The sequence below is a fragment of the Stomoxys calcitrans genome, chromosome 1 (assembly GCF_963082655.1).
Source record: "Stomoxys calcitrans chromosome 1, idStoCalc2.1, whole genome shotgun sequence".
Lineage (NCBI taxonomy): Eukaryota > Metazoa > Arthropoda > Insecta > Diptera > Muscidae > Stomoxys > Stomoxys calcitrans.
Genome location: NC_081552.1, coordinates 191,792,580 through 191,818,493, shown reverse-complemented (window position 1 = coordinate 191,818,493; position 25,914 = coordinate 191,792,580). Strand labels below are relative to the sequence as shown.

The following is a 25,914-nucleotide window of genomic DNA, read 5'->3' as shown; positions in this document are numbered from 1 at the left end:
GGGTGAGCGACCTCTCATTACTTGGACCTTATATTTTATGCCACATTTGTAATCTACTGCCTAATATTTTTCATTTGAGTCCCATATTGACATGAACTTCGAATATATCTGTTTAGGGGAGTTTTGAGGTTGGGGGGGCCCGCTGGGTACTTGGACCCAAATTTTAATACTATATTCATTTTCTGGTCTCCAATACCTTTCATTTGATACCCTTGTTGTACCCATCGGACCACTTTCGGATATGGGTGGCGATTTTGGGGTATAGGGGAGGATCGGCTTACAACCGATATCTGTGACCCCCAAAACTTCGACCTGACCCCCAAAACTTCGACCTGATTTTGTCTACCAGATTCGAAATCTACTCCCGCATACTTTTCATTTGATACCCATATTGTCCTTATCGCTCCACTTTTCCTCCCAAATTATCAGAAACGCCAGATCTCGGAGATGGGTGGTGCGATTGAAGCGAAATTTTGTGTGCTCTCATATAGTAACCCAAAAATGAAAATTTCGTATCCAAATTTCGGATGGGGTATCTAGGAGGGCCGCCCACCCTGAAACTTACCAAACATATATTTAGACTAATCATGATAATATGGGACTCAAATGAAAGGTATTTAGGATAAGAAAACGTATCTTATATCCAATTGTCGGACCAAGTGCTAGGGGGACCACCTCAAGCCCCAAAACACCCCTAAATCGGACATATTTACCGACCATGGCAATATGGGACTCAAATGAAAGGTATTTGCGAGTAGAATACGAATCTGATATCCAAATGTGGGACCACGTTTCTGGGGGTCCACACCTTTCCCAAAACACCCCCCAAACAGGACTTATTTACTGACCATGGGAATGTGGGGCTTAAATAAAAGGTATTTGAATCTAGAATACGAATCTGATATCCAAATATGGGACCAAGTGTTTGGGGGGAAGGGCGCCTCTCCCCAAAAAAATCCCCTAAAGGGGACAAATTTAGGACCATAGCGATATGAGGCTCAAATGAAAGGTCTTTGGGAGTAAAGCCCGAATCTGATGTCAATGTTGGGGCCACCCCACCCCACAACACCACCCAAATAGTAAGTATTTGCTGCCTATTGCAATATGAGGCTCAAATAAGAGGATTTTTAGAGTAGAACACGAATCCGATATATATTTTCAAGGCCAACTCAGTGGGTGACCGCCCATCCCCGAAAACATCCCCCAAGCCGGTCATGTTTGTCGACTATGGAAATATGGGGCTCAAATTAAAGGTATTTGGGAGTAGACCACGTGTCTGATATCAACATTAGGGACCAACTGTCTAGGGGACGTCCCACCACCATAACAACCCCCAAATAGGACGTATTTGCTCACCAAGACAAGTTGGGTCTTAAAGAGAGGGAAATATTCATAGTGTTTAGGGCCAATACCCCAAACCGGACATATTTGCTGACTTTTGCAATAAGGAGTTTAAATGAGATTAGAAAACGAATTTGATATCCAACTTTGAGGTCAATGGCAATATGGGGTTCAAATAAATAATATATATATATATGAATATATGGGGCTCAAATAAAGGTATTTGGGAGTAGAATATGAATTTGATATCCAAATGTAGGGCCATGTATTTAAGGCATCACCCCTTCCCCAAAACACCCCCCAAAGAGTAAAAATTTTTCGACCATGCCAATATGTGGCTCAATCGAAAGGTATTTGAGATTAGAAAACGAATTTGATAACCAATTTTGGGACCATGTGTTTGGGGGACGCCTCATTTAGGTAAACTTCCCTCAAAACCAATGGCAATATGGGGTTAAAATGAATGAAAAATAAATATTGCAAGGACAATTTTGTTCCATATAAAGTAAAAGAAGGCGCAGCGGAGCGGGCCCGGGTCAGCTAGTTTTATATATAAGATTCGTGGTAGAAATTTATTGATTTTCGGGAAATTGATACTCATTTTCGTGACAAAGACCCTGGCGTCCCACCCAACCCTCAAACAGAACTTATTTAACTCGATCGATCATGTCACTATGGGGCTTATCTAAAATGTATTTGAAAGTAGAGCACGAATACTTTAAGGACCAAGTATCTGGGGTGGCCACTCCACCCCCGAAACACCCCCTAATCCGTAAATATTTACCAATACGGTCATATAGCACTCAAAAGAAAGGCATTTGGGTTTAGAGTGAAAATTTGCCCAGTAACCGAGCAGGGCAAACTTCTCACACATCAATGATTGCTTTCCGATTTAAACTTAAACTCAATGATAAGGCGAATGGCTTGCATGCGTATAAGAGAATTAAAGAAGGTACATCGGAGCGGGCCCGGTTCGGCTAGTTCGCAATAAGGTTAAAGTCTTTCGAAAAACTATACACATACAATTTTAGGATATTTCAAGCGTTTGTTGGTGTAATGTTTTCAGATGTTTTAGGGTCCTACAGTTGGAAATCTGATCTATATGAAATTTGAATATTTGAATACACCAAAACTTGGAACCACACAGAGGAGATACAATTGAGGCCATTATCAGTACATTTGGCATAGATGTCTACCGAACTAATCAATATAATAAGTTTTGCCATAGATATCTAGGTTATTCTAGGACATTGTTTTTTTGGTTATATTTATTACTCTACTCTACTATGTTCGCTGGTTTCTTTTCTATCCAATTTTTCGTTGATGTTGATCTTTTGTTGTTTTCTTTACCTTCTGTTTGTGTTCATTTTTCCTTTTAATTATATATTTTCTCTTTTTTTCATTTAAAACAAAAATTGTATCGTATCGTATCCTTCATTAATCTTTACCCCCCACCCAACGCCTATACTACCCCTGATACAACAACTTTCACTTTATAAACATAATAATCTGCATTTTGAAAACTATCGATATGACTGTTGAATGGCATGCTAAATAAAAACCTACCATGAAAATTGAATTCTTAAAGTTTAAACCTACTGACCCTTCCCCTCTTAATAGGGGCCTTGGAAGTCTTAGTGAACTGCATACAAATAACGATACAAAGACGTCGTCCAACCATTTCAGTTATAATGCCCATACCAATGTGTTGAACACTTCGTATGGCGCCCCTGCCATGGGTAGTACCATGAAATATTCCAAAAGTGATTATGATGCCTTTAGGTCGGCCCTATCCACAAACTCTAATCGAAATATTGATCATTTCTACAATACTTCGGTGAATGATTTGCGTCAATTGACTTTGGATAATGATACATTTATGGATTCTTTTGATCTCTTCAAGAATGGCAATAATGCAAATTCAAGCCATCTATCGTATCCCTCATTGTATCCACATGTGGAAATTATCAATAATAATGATGTGTATGCAACGGTGAAGGCATCGCCACCATCTTCTCCCACACAATCGTCATCTCCTTCCTTGTCCCATGCATTTGCACCATATGCCGCCACCACCAACAACAACAACATCACCATAAATCCAATCCAATCGATTCAACAACCAGATGTATTCAATACATCATACAATACCAACACCAACACCTTCAATAACAACAACAAACACAACTACGACAACAACAATTTTTCCTATTCATACAACAACAACAACACGTCTCTAGGACCCTCTGCTGCAACAGCAACTGCAACTATTCCAAATGCAATTGCCAACCCAACAGCAATCGCCACAGCGTCGTCATTGTCCAATTCCTCAGCATCATATGCCACAAATTACAGCAATCTCCTATCGGCATCCTTGGCTACCGCACCAGGAGTAACAATAATGCCCTTAAATCAGCTACAGCTACAGCAACAACAACCACAACAACCAAATGTGGCCTCAAATCTTTTCGGTTATGGTTTTTATGATACTACCAATACCACCAACATGACCACAACAGATCTCAATACTCAGTGTAAATTGGAAGTGAGTACTCAACAAAAAAGAAAAATGAGACAATGTGACAGGCAGGAAGGTAGATTGTTGTGTTTGTGATCTTGTTTTTCGTTTGGAGTTTTATATAATTTTTTTTTCCTAAAAAACTTTTATCTAATTTTGTTGTTTTTTTTTATGTTTTGTTGTTGCTAGAAAAACAAAATCGCCTGTGAGGGAGTTTTCGTTGAGCTACTCCATCTCGCTAATTACGTATTGCTTGTTTCCCTCCGCAAACCTGGCTATAATGAAAGCTCAAAGTTGTTGATAGAGTTCTTTAAATTTAAGAAATGTTGTCTTTAACCTTAAACTTTAATAGCTGTAAATATGTATATGTAAAAGTTTAAATTTACTATTTCAGCGAAATTATCGTCACTCCGTTTGCAAAATCTCGAAGAATGGGTCTAAGACCTTATAACATATGTTTATTAGGGTGGGTAAATTGTAAATATTTGTTCGACAAAGCTGCTATCAAAATCGCAATTTATGGCGAATTGCCCAAGAAACCAGGGATGAGATAGAAATTGGGATTTAGGAAATGCATAGCATAAGTGTATGAAAAGTACTAAGAGGTAATAAATGTAATTCCATTCGGAGATAACTTTGTCTTAAAAACAATGAAATGTTGTACAAAACTTCCTGTAGTCCAGATCGGACCAAATTTCCTCCAAATCGGATGAAAAATGCTCCTTTTATGGGCTCAATGCCCTATATCGGAAGATCAGTCTATATGACAGCTATATCTAAATATGGTCCGATCTGAACGATGTTCGACACAAAAGCCTATCAGAACTCCCTGAGCCAAATTTCATCGAAATCGGATGAAAAATGCTCCTTTTATAGGCTTATTACTCTATATCGGAAAGTTGATCTATATGGCAGCTATATTCAAATTTGGTCCGATCTGAAGATATTCAACAAAAATGTTTAGAGGGGTAACAGAACTCGCTGTGCCAAATTTCATCGAAATGGGATAAAAATTGCTCCTTTTATAGGCGTATTACACTATATCCGGAGATCGGTCTATATGGCAGCTATATCCAAATATGGTCCGATCTGAACGATGTTCGACACAATGGTGTAGAGGCCTATCAGAACTCGCTGTGCCAAATTTCATCGAAAAAGGATGAAAAATTCTCGTTTTATGGGCCAATACCCTATATCGGGAGATCGGTCTATATGGCAGCTATATCCAAATATGGTCCGATCTGAACGATATTCAACAAAAATGGTTAGAAGTCTATCAAAACTCACTGTTTCAAATTGCATCCAAATCGGGTGAAAAATGCTCCTTTTATAGGCTTATTACTCTATATCGGAAAATTGATCTATATGGCAGCTATATTCAAATTTGGTCCGATCTGGACGATATTCAACAAAAATGTTTGGAGGGGTATCAGAACTCGCTGTGCCAAATTTCATCGAAATAGGATGCAAAATGCTCCTTTTATAGACTTATTACTCTGTATCCGGATATCGGTCTATATGGCAGCTATATCCAAATATGGGCCGATCTGAACAATGTTCGACACAAAGGTGTAGAGGTCTATCAAAACTCGCTGTGCCAAATTTCATCGAAATAGGATGAAAAATGCTCTTTTTATGGGCTCAATACTCTATATCGGGAGATCGGTCTATATGACAGCTATATCCAAATATTGTCCGATCTGGACGATATTCAACAAAAATGTTTGGAGGGGTATCAGAACTCGCTGTGCCAAATTTCATCGAAAATGGATGAAAAATTCTCGTTTTATGGGCCAATACCCTATATCGGGAGATCGGTCTATATGGCAGCTATATCCAAATATGGTCCGATCTGAATGATATTCAACAAAAATGGTTAGAAATCTATCAAAACTCACTGTTTCAAATTGCATCCAAATCGGATGAAAAATGCTCCTTTTATAGGCTTATTACTCTATATCGGAAAATTGATCTATATGGCAGCTATATCTAAATATGGTCCATTCTGGACCACATTTGACAAGAATGGATAGAGGTCTACCATAACACACTGTGCCAAATTTCATCGAATTCAGGTAATAGATGGATCTTTTATAGCCTCAATATTCTATATCGGGAGATCGGGCGGTCAGTCTTTAGGGCAGCTATATCCAAATATAGTCCGATCTGAACCACACTTCACAGAAATGGGTAGGGGTCTACCCGAGCTCACTGTGCCAAATTTCATCGAAATCGGATGAAAAATGACCAGACTTAAAGTCTGGAGATCGGTCTATATAGCGGCTATATATAACTAAAATCCGATTTTGTGAGATCAGAAGGTCAGGTTTATATACAAAGAATACGAAATCATCAAAAATTCTTTGGAAAGTATTTGTATACCCAAGATATCTTCAAAACTATAAATACCCAGCTTTTGGGTATGAATGGGTAAATATCCGGGTATTTACCCAATTTACGGGGCGCAAGATTGTGCCAAGTACGGTACAAATCGGTCTATAACCTGAAAAACCGATCTCCCGATTTGACTTCTTGAGCCGCTGGAAGCCACAGTTTTTGTCCGATTTGGAAAAAAAAAATTTGCAGATAGTGTTCTGTTATGACTTCCAACAATTGTGCCAAGTATGGTCCAAATGGGTCTATAACCTTGATATAGCTCCGCAATTTTTGTCTGATTTGGCTAAAATTTTACGGATAGTGTTCTGTTTTGACTTCCAAAAACTGTGCCAAGTATGGTACAAATCGGTCTATAACCTGATACAGCTCTCATATGAACCGATCTCCCGATTTGATTTCTTAGGCCCTTACAAGGTACAATTTGTGTCCGATTGTACTAAAATTTGTCACAAAGTGTTCTGTTATGAGTTTCAACAACTGTGCCAAGTATGGTACAAATCGGTCCATAACCTGATATAGTTCCCATATAAACCGATCTGCGATCTAGACTGTCTAAGCCTCTAGAGGGCGCAATTCTTATCCGATTTTGCTGAAATTTTGTACCATGACGTTCAACATACGTGTCCAATATGGTCTTAATCAATCTATAGCCTGATACAGCTCCCATATAAACCGATCTCCCAATTATGCTTCTTGAGCCCCTACAAGGCGCAATTCTTATCCGAATGGAGTGAAATATAACCCAATGACTTTTACTATGGTCTTCAACATTCAATTCACTTATGGTCCGAATCGAACTATAATTTGATATAGCTCCAATATCCTAAAAAGAGATACCACGTAAAGAACTCGACAAATGCGATCCATGGTGGAAGGTATATAAGATTCAGCCCGGCCGAATTTAGCACGCTCTTACTTGTTGATTTTTATTTTTTGAGGCTGGTAAATAAAAAAATCCTAATGAAAATCATACTTTCTTTCCAAATATTGTTGGTCGTTAAGCAAAATTCGCACTTAAACGATTGGTCGTTAAAAGAGTAATTTGTATAGAAAATTGGAAAGAAATTCACATATTTGAATGTTGGCAGAAATATCAAATACGCCCTCAAACGATTGGCAGGTGAATCAAAACTACTGTAACGTTAAACTAGAAACTAATTTCGCTCATCCGAACTTGCGCTAAGCTGAAAACTACGGATAAGTGATGTATTTTTTGCGTTTCACTCAGCCGGTTTCTACTGTACTCGAAAGCAAACTAAAAATTTTCATAGATACAGCCCAAGTTTGTAGAATTTCGGTTATTTTCGTTATCTTAATGTCAGAGGTACGGAATTTGGTACATTTTAGTACATTTGTACACTGACAGTATGATTTCGAACGCACCAACAAAGAATGTCATCCAATATCTAAGGATGCCGCCCTTCGTCTGGAGGTAGAAGGTAATTTTTGATTTTAGACCCATAGTTTCGTAGTAGTATAAAAGTGGTCGCATATGCAATGACTTAGCTATTTTAATTAGGGAAAGAGTTTCCCAGCCCTGTTTAAGACAACCTTCAAGACATTCTATGTTGAGGGAGCTTTCTTTTCAGTTGGGATGCCACCCAAGCTGAACGCTTCGAATCTTGGCAAGAACATTAAAAAAATGTTCAGCGGACAGCATCTTTATGCCGCATCATATGCGGGCGATTGTACGATCGTGGCATCACGCACCCACCCATTGTTGACATCTGCGATTGGTTAAACGTCTACCTCAACGCACTTGCCGCATATTTTGCTGTAATAGATCTTAAGATATCTGCCACCAAATCTTCATTAAATACACGGTTGAGGTGGGTAAGGAGCTAAGGTGATAGTCGATAGAGTGACTCATAATCAAAATCAGCTCATTATTCACCTCACGCGTATTTGTAGTGAACAGTGTGGCTAAAGATTTGATGGCAGATATCTTCAAATCTCTGGCAGCGAAATAAGAGAGGCAAGTTCGTTGAGTTAGACGTTCAATCTATCGCAAATATCTTCGATGGGTGGAGCGCCTGATGCCAATCGTCTGGAGGGGGTGGAATGGAGAATGGGTAGAGGTTAAAAAGTGCCGGATATATCACCCCGCCTAGGGCAAATCCCTGTTTCACTTTATGGTGCTTCGACTTCTTATCCCTAAACTTAACAAATGACTGGCGACCACACAGATAATTCGCGATCCAGCGTTTCAGTCCTAACTAGAGGGACGTAATGGCAATGTCCTCAAATAGTTTTACATGGCTGACTGTGTCGAATGCTTTCGATAGGTCACGAGGACCGTCTTGGCACATGGCCTGGGCTGATTTAAGTCACGATAAATGTGTGCAGTGATGGCATGCAGAGCAGTTGTTGTGTTAACCAGTCTTCGAAATCCTTGCTGATGTTTGGTGAATGAAAATATTTTAACGAGACTCGGGAGGAGTAGTCTCTCAAGCGTTTGGCTACTGGTGAGAGAAGGCAGATCGGTCGGTACGACTGCCCCAATCTCGCGTGCTTTCCAGGTTTTAGTACCCGGTTCACTCTGCTCATCTTCCAGACATCGGGAACTATGAGAGTGATCCAAGACAGGTTGAGGACAGTTGTAAGGAACTCAACTCCAGATAGATTCAGATTCTTCAGCATCAGTGTAGAGGATGATTTGATGTCACGTATGGCATTCTTAAGTTCGTCCACGATTTTTGTTTTTGCGGTGTGTGTTACACTGAGGCGGCAGCCCTTGCCGATGAAGAACTCCATCGGGTCAATCCGCTACGTACAACCGGCTGCCATGGTTAAATTGTGATGACTGTCCATCGGATCGGGGACCACGGATACGACGAATGACTCTACTCCTAGCCCTGTCACTCTCGTGAAGCACAGTTGAACAACCTGCCGTATCTCTTCGGATCAGTCACGTTTATGTCGCCAAAAGTGACTGAGATCCCGCGGTTCGAGAGTGACTTGAACATAGACCACACCTTGCCTAAACCGGTACCTTAGTTACATTGCTCCAAATGTTCCCGCCACAAATTCCGCTTATGTTTGTTGACGACACTGTATATTTCCAGATTCAGATCGCTGATCCTGGTCTGCGAGTACCACTGCCTACGCCGGGAAATTGGGCCGCACGGGCACAATTACAATCTGGCAAATGCAGTCGCCTCAACTCCTACAGAGCAAGGATTAATGCCAACGTGGAGGATGCGTGTCCCCATTATGACCTAGAACCACACAACATACGTCACCTCTTGAACTGTCCAGCCAGACCCACTCGACTCAGACTTAGATTCTTCTGTACACACCCCACCTTAGTCGCAGAGTTCATAGTTCTGGATATTCAACAGAACCAAGCGTACGAAAAATAGAACATAGAACGCAATACACTGCTACAACAAAATAGAGATAGACTTACCTTGTGCCTTGGTTATTTCTTAGAGAACAGGAATGCTGCAGAACAGTTGCTGAAAGAATTAAAAAAAAAAATACTGATTTATTACCCATGTTTTTGCAAACTTTTTTTTTAAAGGTAGAATCAAATTTTCTATGTCACTTCAGTGCAGGAGACGGAACACTGACTAATTAACTTTTACCAAAAGAAAGGAGCTCATATGGTTATGAATCGATTAAGACCATACTTGGAAATACCTAAGCTTGCAATTCAGCCAAATCGTATAATAATTGCACCATCTAGTGGCTCAAGAAGTCAAGATTCGAGATCGGTTAATATGGCAGCTATAGCAGGTTGAGGCCACCGTGACGCACACGTTAGCATATCCGCCTATGACGCCGATCGCCTGGGTTCAAATTCTGGAAACTTCATTTGTGGGGTATCCTGCCATATAAAAAACCTCTCTTCCAAGTGGTATCGCTACGGGGCACTCCGTTCAAGAGACTGATCTCCCGATTTAAAGTTTTTGGTCCCATAAAAGGGGCATTTATTATTCGATTTCTCTGAAATTTGACACAGTGACCTATGATAGGCTGTTTGATATCTGTGCCCTATATGGTTCAGATCGGTCTATATATTCGGATATAACCGCCATGCATACCCATCTGCCGATTTAAGGTATTGGACAATAAAAGGCGTATTTATTACCCGATTTCGCTGAAATTTAGCACACGGAGCTGTGTTAGGCCCTTCGACATGCGAGTTCAATATTGTCCCCATCGGTCTACATTTCGATATAGCTGCCATATATACAGATTTCCCGATTTAAGGTCTAGGACCCATAAACTACGCATTTTTTATCTGATTTCGAAGAAATTTGGCTCAATGAGCTGTGTTAGGCCCTTCGGCATCCTCGTTCAATATGGACCCCATCTGTCTGTATTTGGATATAGCTGCCATATAGAGCAATTTTTTATTTTATCAATTTGTACAGTGAATTGTATTTATTAGACCACTATCCGTGCCGGGCTTGGCTCAAATCTATATAGCATCATAAGGATGCATTTTCAACGGATTATGACTAAAGGTGATTAACATATATACTCAAGGTGGTGGGTATCCAAAGTTCGGCCGGGCCATATACCCTCCACCATAGGATAAGAATCTAGTCATTACATTTGTAACACCTTCAAATATTGATCTACAACATTTTGAGTCGATCTAGACATGTCCGTCCGTCTGCCAAAATCACGATAGCGGTCGAACGCGGCGTAAAGCTAGCCGCTTGAAATCTTGCACAGATACTACTTATTGATGTAGGTCGTTGGGGACTGCAAATGGGTCATACGGGTTCAGATTTCAATATAGCTCCCATATACACCGATTTGACTTCTGGAGCTCCTAGTTGCCCTAAGTTTCATGCGATTTGGCTGAAATTTGGAACAAAGACTTTTGTTATGACTTCCAACATGCGTGCCAAGTATGATCAGAATCGGTCTATAAACAGATATAGGCCCCATATCCGATACGATCCCCGGATTTGACTTCTTGAGCTCCTGGAAGCCTCAGTTATCATCCGATTTGGTTGAAATTTGGAACAACCAAACGATTTGGCTGAAATTTGAAACAAAGACTTTTGTTATGACTTCCAACATCCATGCCAAGTATGATCCGAATCGGTCTATAAACAGATTTAGCCCCCATATAAACCGATCAAACATTTTGAGCCCCTAGGAGCCTCGATTTTCATGCAATTTGGCTGAAATTTGGGACAAAGACTTGTGTTATGAATTCCAACATCCGTGTCGAGTATGATTAGAATCGGTCTTTAAATAGATATAGCCCCCATAGAAACTAATCCCCGGATTTGACTTCTTGAGCTCTTAGAATCCTCAATTTTCATCCGATTTGGCTGAAATTTGGAACAAAGATTTGTGTTATGATTTCCAACATCCATGCCAAGTATGATCAGAATCGGTCTATACACAGATATAGCCCCCATATAAACCGATCCCCGGATTTGACTTCTTGAGCCCCTAGAAGCCTCAATTTTCATACGATTTGGCTGAAATTTGGAACAAAGATTTGTGTTATGACTTCCGACATCCATCCATGCCAAATACAATCCTTGTCGGTCTATAAACTGATATAGCCCCCATATAAACCGATCCCCGGATATGAATTCTTGAGCCCCTAGAAGCCTCAATTTTCATTCGATTTGACTGAAATTTGAAACAAAGACTTGCGTTAGGACTTCCGACATCCATGCCAAGTACAATCCCTGTCGGTCCATAAACAGATATAGCCCCCATATAAACCGATCCCCGGATTTAACTTCTAGAGCTCCTAGAAGCCTCAATTGACATCCGATTTGGTTGATATTTGGAACAACGACTTGTGTTATGACTTCCAACATCCATGCCAAGTATCATCCGAATCGGTCTTAAAATAGATATAGCCCCCATATAAACCGATCCCCCGATCAAACTTCTTGAGCTCCTAGGAGCCTCAATTTTCATCCGCTTTGGCTGAAATGTGGAATAATAGGCCACCCTAAGTAACGATATCCCTATATGACCATTGAAGCCTCAATCAATTCCCGTTTTCATTATTAATAAGGGTACATTTTTAGAGGAATCTATGGTGGTGGGTATCCAATATTCGGCGCGGCCAAACTTAGCACGTTTTTACTTGTTATACTCATCAACGAAGGATGGAGTATATTTATTTCCGTTTGCAACACATCGAAATATCCATTTCCGATCCTATAGAGTATATATATTCCTGATCAACGAAAAAATCTAAGACGATCTAGCCATGTACGTCCGTGTGTTGAAATCACGCTACAGTCTTTAAAAATAAAGATATTGAGCTGAAACTTTGCACAGACTCTTTTTTGTCCATAAGCAGGATAAGTTCGAAGATGGGCTATATCGGACTATATCTTGATATAGCCCCCTTATTGACCGATCCGCCGGTTTAGGGTCTTAGGCCCATTAAAAGCCACATTTATTTTCCGATATTGCTGAAATTAGGGACATTGAGTTGTGTTAGTCCCTTCGACATCCTTCGTCAGTTCGGCCCAGATCGGTCCAGATTTGGATATAGCTACCATATTGACCGATCCGCCGATTTAGGGTCTTAGGCCCATAAAAGCCACATATATTATCCGATTTTGCTGAAATTTGGGGCAGTGAGTTGTGTTAGGCCAGTCGACATCCCACTTCAATTTGGCTCAGATCGGTCCAGATTTAGATTAAGCAGCCATATAGACCGACCGATCTTGGGCCCATAAAAGGCGCATTTATTGCCCGATTTTGCCAAAATTTGGGACAGTAAGTTAAGTTAGGCCCCTCGACATCTTTCTGGACTATGGCACAGATCGCTCCAGATTTGGATATAGCTGCCATATAGACCGATCTCTCGATTCAAGGTTTTAGGCCCTTCGACAGCCTTCTCCAATTTGGCACAGATCGCTCCAGATTTGGAAATAGCTGCCATATAGACTGATCTCTCGATTCAAGGTTTTAGACCCATAAAAGACGCATTTATAGTCCGATTTCGCCGAAATTTGGGACAGTGAGTTGTGTTAGGCCCATCGACATCTTTCTGCACTTTGATACAGATCGGTTCAGATTTGGATATAGCTGCCATATAGACCGATCTCTCGATTCAAGGTTTTAGACCCATAAAAGACGCATTTATAGTCCGATTTCGCCGAAATTTGAAACAGCAATTCGACCCAGATCGGTCTGGATTTGGATATAACTGCCATATAGACCGATCTCTCGATTTAAGGTTTTGGACCCATAAAGGGTTTGGATTTCTGCCAGATTTGGATATAGCTGCCATATAGGTTTTTCGACATCCGTGTCGTATATGGTTCAGATCGGTCTATATTTGGATATGGCTACCAAAAAGGCCAATATTTTGTTCTACAAAATTGAATAATAACTTATACTTATAAGGCCTCTCAATACACGTGTCGAATTCGGTCCAAATCGGACCATATGTCGAGAAAGCTGTTATAGGGGCATAAATTATGCATTTTTCACCGAATTGTGACGAAAGGGGGTTTACATATATACTGCATTTTTAATTGTTTTTTTTATTATCTTTTGGACTTTTTTATAGTCAATATTTAACTTTAGTTGTTTTTGCTCCAAAGTGGAATCGAGCTTATTGATCATAAGGACTATATTAAACGAAAAGATTTGATTATTGAAAATTTACTGAAAATAAATTGCCGGACCATTAGATCCTTGAACATAGACATAGCAGCCATTGGTATACACTTCGTTTCGAAAGGTGGCTAAACTTTTGTGTTCATTTTCATCGCTTTGCTCATATCCCCATGACTGCTGAGGCATCCGGCCTTGTAACTCATTTTTGCGATGCTTATTCAACATTCTATGAAATTGGCATAGTGCCGCTGAAAGCCTGCAGAGGCAGTACCCCCATTTACCTGCAGGAGGCCACCGTAGCGCGGAGGTTAGCATGTCCGCCTATGACGCTGAACGCTTGGGTTCGAATCCTGGTGAAAAATTTTCAGCGGTAGTTTTCCCCTCCTAATGCTGGCAACATTTGTGAGGTACTATGCCATGTAAACGGCACGCCGTTCGGACTCGGCTATAAAAAGGAGGCCCCCTATCATTGAGCGTAAACTTGAATCGGACTGCACTCATTGATATGTGAGAAGTTTGCCCCTATTCCTTAGTGGAATGTTCATGGGCAAAATTTGCATTTACTTGCAGGTCAATATCTCATTCAGGAAACTTTCTCAAATCTATCTCTAACAATATTTTCTTCTGGCATTGCTGCCTATTTTGCTCAGTTTCGCAGGCCTTTTGGTGCTCAGTGGAATATTTCACCTTACATTTCTTGTCCCTATACATAACCCAGCAAACATATTAGTCAATTATCTTGAAATATTTTGAGATGGAGAGAACCGCAAACTCCATTTGAATAAGCGCGTCACGATTTTACAAAAATAATTAAAATTAGTCTTAAACATTTCGACAAAAAAAATGTTAAACATAAGAAAATTGATTTTTTTTTTTTGAAAATGCTTTACTAATCAATAATGCATAAAAGTTAAGCTAATGCTAATTAAAATATTCCTTGCAATTTTATATCTTGTAGCCAACAATGGAAGCTTGGACGCTTAAATAAAATGGGTAACACAACCAAAGAACCAATATTATTATTAATTATCAACATCTCTATCTGTACAGAAAACACCGCATATTTATCAAAAAAAAGCAAAACCAAAAAACGCATAATAAAACCTAACAACTAAACTAATACAAACTTTGTAGATTCAATTCAATACTAATCTCAACACCTTTATCAGTTGTTCTCTGTAGTGTCTTTAGAGTTATACCAAATTGTTAATAGTCACTTATTGGTTGGTTCCCGTGCATTATCATCCCCGTGATAGATAATGACTGCATGCTTTTTTCCTTAGATTCCTTAGCTGAAAGTGTTGACTGTAATTTTGTTTTAATTTTTCCCATTTTCTTTTTTCTTTGCTCTATGTTTTTTTTTTGCAGAATAACAATAATATGCCTTGGATGAAACCGGAAGCAGCAGCATCGAATCCATTTTTGTCATAAATTTCAACAAAACGTAGTAGCATCACAGACGAAGACGCAGACGAGACGACGACGCAATGGAAAACAAAACGAGAAAGTCTGTTTTTTTAGAAATATTGTTTAAAAATTTTTTTATTAAGTCCAACCACGACTACAAGTTTTACGTACTTGCGTACAGACACACACACATATACACACACACACACACTATTGAGAAAGGGTTGAACAAAAATTCAAGGAAAATTAAATTCAAATTGTTTTCAATTTTTTTATTTAGAGAAATCACTCACACATACACCCATACATAGACACACGCATAAATACCACACACACACATACATACATACACGTAAATGCCTATATAAATAAATTTAAAAAGAAAAAAAAACTAAAATTGAAAATAATATTTTTTATGTAAATGTAGCCTAGAGATGGATGGCTTTATAAAGAAACCGGAAAGCAGAAGAAAAACAAAATCGAGATGATCATAAATTATTTTTTTTAATCTATAAGTATTATAATTGTAATAAATTTAAACAGAACAACAAAACCAAGAAAATGCTTAAAGTCTAAGTTTGAAAAAAAAAAACACCGAATTTGTTTTATTCAATCAGGGGTGGTAACATTGTGGTTGGCTTTTGGGAGATAGCCAGCAGTAAAACTTATTTAATCTCAACTTAATCTCTTGGTTGCTATATCCAAATATAGACCCATCGGAACCATAAACGACACGGATGTCGATAAGCCTTACATAAGTCACTGTGTGAAATTTCAGCGAAATCGGATAATAAATGCGCCTTTTATGGGGCCAAGACTTTAAATCGAGAGATCGGTCTATAAGGCAGCTATATCCAAATCTGGACCGATTTGGGCCAAATGGAAGAAGGATGTCGAAGGGCGTGACAAAATTCACTGTTCGAAATTTCGGCGAAATCGGACAATAAATGCGTCTTTTACGGGACCAAGACCTTAAATCGAGAGATCGGTCTATAAGGCAGCTATATCCAAATCTGCACCGATCAGGGCCAAATTGAAGAAGAATGTCGAAGGACGAAACACAATGCACTGTCCCAGATTTCAGCGAAATCGGACAATAAATGCGCCTTTTGTGGACTCAAAACCTTAAATCGAGAGATAGGTCTATATGGCAGCTATATCCAAATCTGAACTGATCTGGGCCAAATTGAAGAAGGATACCGAAGGGCGCAACACAATTCACTGTCCCAAATTTCGGCGAAATCGGACAATAAATGCGACTTTTATGGGCCCAAGACCTTAAATCGAGAGATCGGTCTATAGCTGCCATTATATCCAAATCTGAATCAATCTGGGCAACATTGCAGAAAAGTGTCGGGCGGCCTTACACAACTAACCGTCCTAAATTTCGGCGAAATCGGCCAATAAACGTGCTTTTTATGGGCCCAAGACCTTAAATCGAGAGATCGGTCTATATGGCAGCTATATCCAAATCTGGGCCAAATCGCAGAAAAATGTCTAAGGGCCCAGCACAACTCACTGTCCCAAATTTCGGCGAAATCGGACAATAAATGCGTCTTTTACGGGACCAAGACCTTAAATCGAGAGATCGGTCTATATGGCAGCTTTATCCAAATCTGAACCGATCTGGACCAAATTGAAGAAGGATGTTGAAGGGCGTGACAAAATTTACTGTTCCAAATTTAGGCGAAATCGGACAATAAACGTGCTTTTTATGGGCCCAAGACCTTAAATTGAGAGATCGGTCTATATGGCAGCTATATCCAAATCTGAACCGATCTGAACGAAATTGCAGAAAAATGTCAAGCGGCCCGTACACAACTAACCGTCCTAAATTTCGGCCAAATCGGACAATAAACGTGCTTTTTATGGGCCCAAGATCTTAAATCGAGAGATCGGTCTATATGACAGCTATATCAAAATCTGGAGCGGTCGGGTCCAAATTGAGGAAGGACGTCGAATGGCCTTACACAACTCACTGTCTCAAATTTCAGCAAAATCGGATAATAAATATGGCTTCTATGGGGCTAAGACCTAAAATCGGCGGATCGGTATACATAGGGGCTATATCAAGATATAATCCGATATAGCCCATCTTCGTACTTAACCTACCTATAGCCAAAAATAATCTGTGCAAAGTTTCAGCTCAATATCTCTATTTTTAAAGACTGCAGCGTGATTTCAAAAGACAGACGGACGGACAGGGCTAGATCGTCTTAGATTTTTACGACAATCAAGAATATATATACTTTATAGGGTCAGAAATGGATATTTCGATGTGTTGCAAATGGAATGACAAAGTGATTATACTCCTATCCTTCGGTGGTGGGTTTAAAAAGAGGCATTTTAGAGTATAAGACGAATCTGATATATATTTTCAGGGCCAAGTCACTGATTGGTCACCCCATTCCCCAAAAAACCCCCAAACGGGACATGTTTGCTGACTGTGGAAATATGGGGCTCAAATAAAAGCTATTTGGGAGTAGACCACGAATCTGATATCATTAGTTGGGACCAACTGTCTTGGGGACGTCCCACCCGCATAACAACTCCAAATAGGACGTTTTTGCTTACCATGACAATTTTGATCTTAAAAGAGGGTGGAGCTCGATATTGATAGCTTCTAGGGCACATATCATCCTTCGGTGGTGGGTATAAAAATAAAATGTTGGTATTTTTATTGATGACTTCCTGTACCCGCCCCGCTCTGCTGCGCCTTCATTAGCACCATGCGAAAAATAAGTTTCTTACTCAAATACCTTTCATTGGGGGTCCATATTATCCCGATGGGTCCACTTTGATTTTTGGCAGTACTTTTGCGGCGGATACTTGCATCTAATTTGTAATATCATATTCATACTCTACTTCCGAATACCTTTCATTGGAGTCCTATATTGTTTCGATCGGTTCACTTTTTATTTTGGGCGGTACTCTTGGGACGACGCGCTCGGTACTTGGATACAATTTTTGACACCATATTGGTGTTTTACTCTCGAAAGTCTTTCATTTGAGTTCCATATTGTTCCGACCCATCCACTCTTGAATGTTGGCGATTCTTTTGGTAAGGTTTTGGGCTTAAGACGGTTCCCAAGATACTTGGATCCAATTTTCATTGGAGTCCTATATTGTATCGATCGGTCCTGTTTTGATTTTGGACACTACTTTTGGGGCCCTGTGAGGCCTGGGGCGGCTCCCTAGATACTAAGATCCAATTTAAAATATCATATTCATACTCTACTCCCGAATACCTTGCATTGGAGTTCTATATTGTCCCGATCGGTCCACCTTTTATTTTGGGCGGTACTCTTGGGGCGACGCCCTAGGATTTGTAAACATTTTTTGACACCATATTCGTATTATACTCCCGAAAACCTTTCATTTGAGTACCATAATGTCCCAATCGGTCCACTTTTCATTTGATACTCATATTGCCCAAAGCGGTAGATGTGTCCTGTTGGGTAAAGTTTATGAGGGTGGGGGATGCCCCGTCACTAAGGGTGACATTTTTAAACGAAGTTCGTACTCTACCCTTAAATACCATTCATTTGATACCCATGTTGTCCCAATCGGTAAACATGTCCGATCGGCTAGGTTTTGGGATGGGGCGTCCCCCCAGGTTATTTGACCCCAAAGTTTTATACCAATTTCGTGTTTGTTGGGGTACCATAAGGTGGCATACAAAATTTCGCTTAAATCGGTGCACGCATCTCCGGAATCTGGCGTTTTAGAAAATTGGGTTTAGGGGGGAGGTCCGCCCTTATATGGATATCAAAAAATGTTGTACCCTATTTTCAGCGGGGGCTCAAACTACCATCTGTGAAAGTTTCATAAAATCGGTTTAGCCGTTTTTCATTCTATGCGGAACAGAAAAACAAACAAACAAACACGGCGCAACAATTTCATTTTTATAAAGGGTGATTTTTTAAGAGCCATAGGAAAGTTTTTCGAAAAAAAACATTAAAATTCTGAAAATGCATGAAATTTATTTGAACCGATAGTACGATCCATATAATTTAATGTTTGAAGATTATTTCATGCAATTGTTGACCGTGACTGCGCCTCAAATGGTTCATCCGCCTGGTCCAATTTTGGCATACTCTTTCCAACATTTCGGCCGGTATCTCACGAATTAATGCTTCAATGTTGTCTTCCAATGCGTCAATTAAAGCGGCCTTGACTCTATAGGCATGAGTTTTAACATAGCCCCACATAGTCTAACGGCGTTAAATCGTACGATCTGGGCGTCCAATTGACCGGTCCCGAACGTGAAGTCAACTGTTCACCGAACTCTCGCCTCTCAATAAGTCCATTGTTAGGCGTGCTGTGTGGCATGTGGCACCGTCTTGTTGAAACCACATGTTATGCAAGGCAAGCACTTACATTTTGGCCAACAAAAAAATTGGATATCATCTCACGGTAGCGCTCACCATTCACAGTTACATTACGATTGGCATTGTCTTTGAAGAAGTACGGTCCAATGATGCCACCAGCCCATAAACCGCACTAAACTGTGACTTTTTCTGGATACATTGGTAGCTCTTGAAATGCTTCTGGCTGATATTCTCTCCAAAATCGATAATTCTGCTTATTTACGTATCCATTGAGCCAAAAATGAGCTTTGACCATAAAATGGAAGAAGCGCTCAATGAACTTTCTTAACAGAGCACGTATTTTGATTATAAAATTCATGGTTCATTCATGGTTTAATTATAGACCAAACTGAAGATGTTTGACAGTGAAAAAAAACACGAATTGTGCCTAAGCTGTTTAAACCAGTGTTGCCAGAAAAGATAATAGCTAAAAAATCACCCTTTATATCCAAATCTGAGCCGATTTCTTCCAATTTCACTAGATTTTGTTTCTATGCCAATAAAGATGCCTGTAATAAATTGTTTGGGCAACCGTAGCGCAGAGGTATGTCCGCCTATGACGATAAATGAGCTATGATGAGCATCAGAAAAAAAAATATTTGGCGGTTGTTTTCCCCTCCTAATGCTGGCGACATTTGTAAGGCACTATACCATCTGGTATGGCAGCCATGTAAAAGCTTCTTCCTAAAGAGGTGTCACACTGCGGCACACCGTTCGGACTCGTTCCATAGCGGAATGTTCATGGGCAAATTTGCAATTGCTTGCAATAAATTTGTATGGACAAATTAGCATGGACAGAAAAACAGGCGGAAATGAAAAGACGTGAGTGTGAGCAAATTGAGATGTACAGGAGTCAGAATGAAGTCCGGAAATTCTACCAAAGAATTAAACATCAAACCGATGGCTTTGGTGCAGGCACATCCTCCTGCAGAGACAAAGAAGGAAATTTGGTAACTGACACAGATAACATGCTAAGGATATGAAAAGAATATTTTACCCAACTGCTAGTGTCCGAAGTTGGCGGCGAAGAGGATACCGCAGAACCAAGCCCTGATGATGGTATAGAATGTTTACCTCCTGGTCAGAATGAGGTCCAGGTAGCAGTGACCCGACTAAAGAACAACAAGGCAGCAGGAGCCGACGAGTTACCTGCTGAACTATTTAAGAGCGAAGGCGACACGCTGTTGGGGCGTATGCATCGTCTGCGCAATCTGGCTAGAAGAACGCACACCCGATGATTGGAACCTCAGCATACTATGTCCTGTACACAAGAAAGGAGACAAGACGGAATGTGCCAACTACAGAGGAATAAGTCTCCTCCCCATCGCATACAAGATACTCTCGAGCGTACTGCGTGAAAGATTAAAACCTCAAGTCAATGGGATAATTGGGTCCTATCAATGCGGCTTTAGACCTGGTAAATCCACCCTGGACCAGATATTCACACTGCGCCAAATCCTGGAGAAGACCCGAGAAGGACAAATCAACATCTACCAACTCTTTGTTGACTACAAAGCCGCTTTCGATATCCCTTTACCTTCAAAGGTATTTCAAGCCATGTCTGAGTTTGGTATCCATGCAAAATTAATAACGCGTTCCTCAGTAAGAATAGGAAATAATCTCTCCGAACCATTTAATACCAAACGAGGTTTCAGACAAGGAGACAACCTATCGTGTGATCTCTTTAACATCCGGCTAGAGAAGATTATACGAGATGCAGATGTGAATAGATATGACACACTTGCTACTCGCCGATGCCGACGACATCGATATCATAGGTCGGTCACCAGCAGCCGAAACTGCTGCCTTTGAAAGAATCGGAAGAAGTCAGTGAAAATGGGTGTGGCAGTAAATGGAGATAAGACGAAATGGATAAAGAAAATAGAGAAAGTTGGGAACCACAACTTTGAGACAGTCAGTAACTTTATCTACCTCGGCACCGCCGTAACCGAAACGAATGACACCAGTTTTGAGGTTAAGCGAAGAATAAACTGGCAAGCAGATGCTACTTTGGACTAAGTTAGCAGTTAAGAAACAAGGCTTCCTCTCGACAGACGAAGACTACACTTTACAAGACACTGATACTACCCGTGCTGTTATATGGTTCTGAGGCATGGGTACTTGTGAAAGCAGATGAGGCAGTGCTTGGAGTATTTGAGAGAAAGATTCCTCGTAAAATATATGGACCAGTTTGCGTTAACGGAGAATATAGGCGTCGTCTGAACCACGAGCTGTATGACGACGATAGCATAGTTACACGTATCAACATACAACGGCTGCGTTGGCTAGGCCATGTTATGGTACACGTTGGTGCAGGCAAACAGGCACGACCATAAGCCCGATGGAAAGATCAAGCGGTGAAGACACCTCGAAACTTGGCGTCAGAGATTATAAAATGAGAGCAGAAGATCGAGGCGCTTGAAACGCTATTCTATGTTCTGCTAGTGGAACAAATGTTGTGTCATAGCCAATAAAAGCAAGTAAGTCAAACATCTTCAGTTTGGTCTATAATTTATCGAACGACGCTTGCAAATTATTGAAATTTATTATCAAAATGCGTGCTCTGTTAAGAAAGTTCATCGCGTTTAGATTGTGTTCATCGACGAATCTCATTTTTGGCTCAGTGGATACATAAATAAGCAGAATTGTCGATTTTACATTGAAGATTAGCCAGAAACATTGTAAGAGCTACCAATGCATCTAGAGAAAGTCACAGTTTGGTGAGGTTTATGGGCTGGTGGCATCATTAGACCGTACTTCATCAACTTCTTCGTAACGTAACTGTGAATGATGAACGCTATCGTGAGATGATATCCAACTTTTTGTTTGCCCAAAATGCAAGAGCTTGACTTGCATGACATGTGGCTTCAACAAGGCGGTGCCACACAGCAAGCGTAACAATGGACTTATTGAGAGGCGGGTTCGGTGAACATTTTATTTCACGTTCTGCCAGTTGACCGCCTAGACTATTTTTTCTGGTTCCACGTTAAAGCTCATGTCCATACAGACAAGCCCGCTTCAATTGACGCATTGGAAGACAACATTGAAGCATTAATTCGTGAGATACCGGCCGAAATATTGGAAAGAGTATGCGAAAATTGAACTAAGCGAATGGACCATTTGAGGCGCAGTCACGGTCAACATTTGCATGAAATAACCTTCAAACATTAAATTTAATGGACCATACTATCGATTCAAGTAAAGATTTCATGCATTTTTCTGAATTGTATGTGTTTTTTTTTTAACTTTCCTATAGCTCTTAAAAAATCACCCCTCAGAAACGATATATTCCTATTGTTCGGTTGACTATTTACAATTTTAGTCGCAACAAACTATAATCGAGGATTAACAAGTAAAAGCGTGCTTAGTTCGGCCTGGCCGAATCTTGGGAACCCACCACCATGGATACTGCTAAATTATATTATTCTATATGCCAAACTTTTATCAAACCAGCAAAAATAAAAGCCTCTACGAACCGAACAAGGATGATCGAGAGGCCGGTTTACTGGTCTATAAATTCGCTCGCAGCGTTTAGGGTTATTAACGTTTGGGTGTTAGATATACTCCATTATTAAAAGTCTTTATTTCAGCTCGATATTGTCCGATGATGTCCGATTTAGGGGTGTTTTCGGGGGTGAGGTGGTCCCTTGGACTCTTGGCCCAGAAAAAATTATCACCATCGTGCTCTTCGCCATCGTCTATAAATTCGCTCGCAGCGTTTAGGGTCATTAACGTTTGGGTGTTAGATATACTCCATTATTAAAAGTCTTTATTTCAGCTCGATATTGTCCGATTTAGGGTTGTTTTCGGGGGTGAGGTGGTCCCTTGGACTCTTGACCCAGAAAAAATTATCACCATCGAATATTACTTATTTGAACCACATATTGGGGTTTAAACCCCATCCCATAAACCCCTCAAACATTTGGTCCCAAAATTTGTACTCTTTGGGGGTGTTTTGGGAAAGGGTCGGTGCCCCAAATACAAGGGATAGACCCCCAATACCTTTAATTTGAGCCCCACATTGACGTGGTTGGTAAATATGCCCGATTTAGGTATGTTTTGGGGAGTGGGTTGGTCCTCCAAACACTTAGCCCTGAAAATATATCAGCATCGTGATTTACTCTCAAATATCATTGCCATTGGTCGTTTTCTAATCTCAAATACCTTTCATTTAAACCCCTTATTGCAAAAGTCCGTTTTGGAGTATGGGCCCTAAAAACTATCAATATCGACATCTACTCCCTTTAAAACCCAAAATTGTCACGGTGAGCAAATATGTCCTATTTGGGCGTTGTTATGGGGGTGGGACGTCCCTTAGGCAGTTGGTCCCGAATGTTGATATCAGATTCGTGGTCTACTCCCAAATACCTTTCATTTGAGCCCAACATTTCCATAGTCGGCAAACATGACAGTTTTCGGGGGTGATTTGGTGGATGGGGCGGCCGTTCAGTGACTTCGCCCGGAAAATATATATCAGATTCATGTTCTACTAAATACGTTCTATATGAGTGGTGTTATGGGGGTGGGGTGGAGTGGCCCCATACACACTTTTTCCGCAATATTGATATCAGATTCGTGCTTTACGATCAAAGAGCTTTCATTTGAGTCCCATATAGCTGTTGTAGTAAATTTGTTCTCATTGGGGGTTGTTTTTGCAAGGGGCGGTCCCCCATACACTTGGTCCCACATTTGGATATCAGATTCGTATTCTACACTTAAATATCTTTTCTTTGAGTCCCATATTGCCATGATCAGTAAATAAGTCCTGTTTGGGGGGTGTTTTGCGGAAGGCGTGCATCCCCAGAAACTTGGTCCTACATTTGGATAGCAAATTCGGATTCTACTCGCAAATACCTCTCATTTGAGTCCCACAATGCCAAGGTCGGTAAATATTTCCGAATTAGGAGTGTTTTGGGGGTTGGGGTAGTCCCCCAAAGACTTAGTCCGACAATTGGATAGGAGATACGTTTTCTACTCTTAAATATCTTTCATTTGATTCCCATATTGGTATATGTATATATTTGGTAGGTTTTGGGGGTGCCCCCCCCCCCCTAGTTACCCCATCCGAAATTTGAATACCAAATTTTTATTTTTAGGTTACTTTTAGAGAGCACACAAAAATTGCGCTTAAATCGCACCACACATCACCGAGATCTGGCGCTTCTGAATATTAGGGTAAGGGGGAGGGTCTGACCCACCCCCTTCAGATATCAAAAAATGTTCACCATTTAAGAAAATTTCAAGAAAATCGGTTCAGCCGTTTATGGGTCTATAGAGAACACACAATATAAGATGAGGTCTTAGACGAATATTTCGAGGTGTTACAAACGGAATGACTAGATAAGTATACCGCCATCCTATGTGGTGGTGGGTATAAAAATTACCTCAATATTCATTTAACTACATTGGGACAATCAAAAGCGTTTACTAGTCCTTGGAATTCAAGCTAAATATCCCCAATCGATGGACAATCATCAAACACCGGCCAACAGTCAACCACTGGTAAAGCTTAACCAAAAACATTTTTTTGGTGCAACAAAACACAAAACCATTCACAGCAATGTAACAATTTTGCATTTGCATTATTTCGATATAAGCCAATAACAAAACGTTGACTGTCGCATAACGTATTTGTCAAAACGCCAAAGCGGTTGCTGAAATAAAACTAAACTTACCAATTCATGTCAGTCGTAATCTGTCTGTCTGTCCAATGGAATCAAATAACTCGTAAAAAACACCAAAAGCCTTTAGACGAATCACCACAAATCGGCACGATTATGTTAATGATTTTGCAACGAATAGTAAGCCCCCTCCCCCACCCCTAAAAATTTTAAACTATTGTCGGGAATTCAGGGATGGTGATGTCGACAGAGAAAGTGTTCACACATCACTACCTTAACACATATGACTGTGTCATGGCTTGATTATCAGAAAATCTAGAGGAACACAGTGTTTTTTTTTAGAAATATAAAGAACAAAGTTTTGATATTAAGGGCAAACTGAATTAAATCGAGTGACTTTGTGATATCAGATTCGTATTCTACTTTCAAATACCTTTAATTTGAATTCCATATTGTCCCGAACGGTCTATATGTTCGTTGGGGGTTTTTGGGTGGGGCGTTCCCCCCAGGTACTCGACAATCTATTATTTCTTCCAGACAAAAATCGATCCTACAAAATCTATTACAATTTTTAAAAAATCAATTTAGCCTTTAGGGGAATAAATTTAAGTATTTTACTGTATCTAAGAAGTAGGAGATGGTGACAAGCTGAATGTGACCACTGTTTTTTCTATAAAAAATCCACGAAATC

At 40.2% G+C, this 25,914-nt stretch overlaps 1 protein-coding gene across 7 annotated transcripts in view; it reads left to right on the top strand.

The window, feature by feature from the left end:
- Positions 1-15,785, top strand: part of LOC106089552 (epsin-1) — a 57,270-nt gene extending 41,485 nt beyond the window's left edge. For 6 of the 7 annotated variants that reach the window (XM_059361184.1, XM_059361183.1, XM_059361179.1 and 3 more), the window contains 2 exons: positions 2,930-3,886; positions 15,194-15,785. In XM_059361184.1, the coding sequence (XP_059217167.1) occupies positions 2,930-3,886; positions 15,194-15,256 (1,020 nt within the window). In that variant the 3' untranslated portion in view covers positions 15,257-15,785. Of the gene's footprint in view, positions 1-2,929; positions 3,887-14,783; positions 14,819-15,193 lie in introns of all 7 variants that reach the window. The other variant, XM_059361186.1, reaches the window with a different exon arrangement.
- The last annotated feature ends 10,129 nt before the right edge of the window (positions 15,786-25,914 follow it).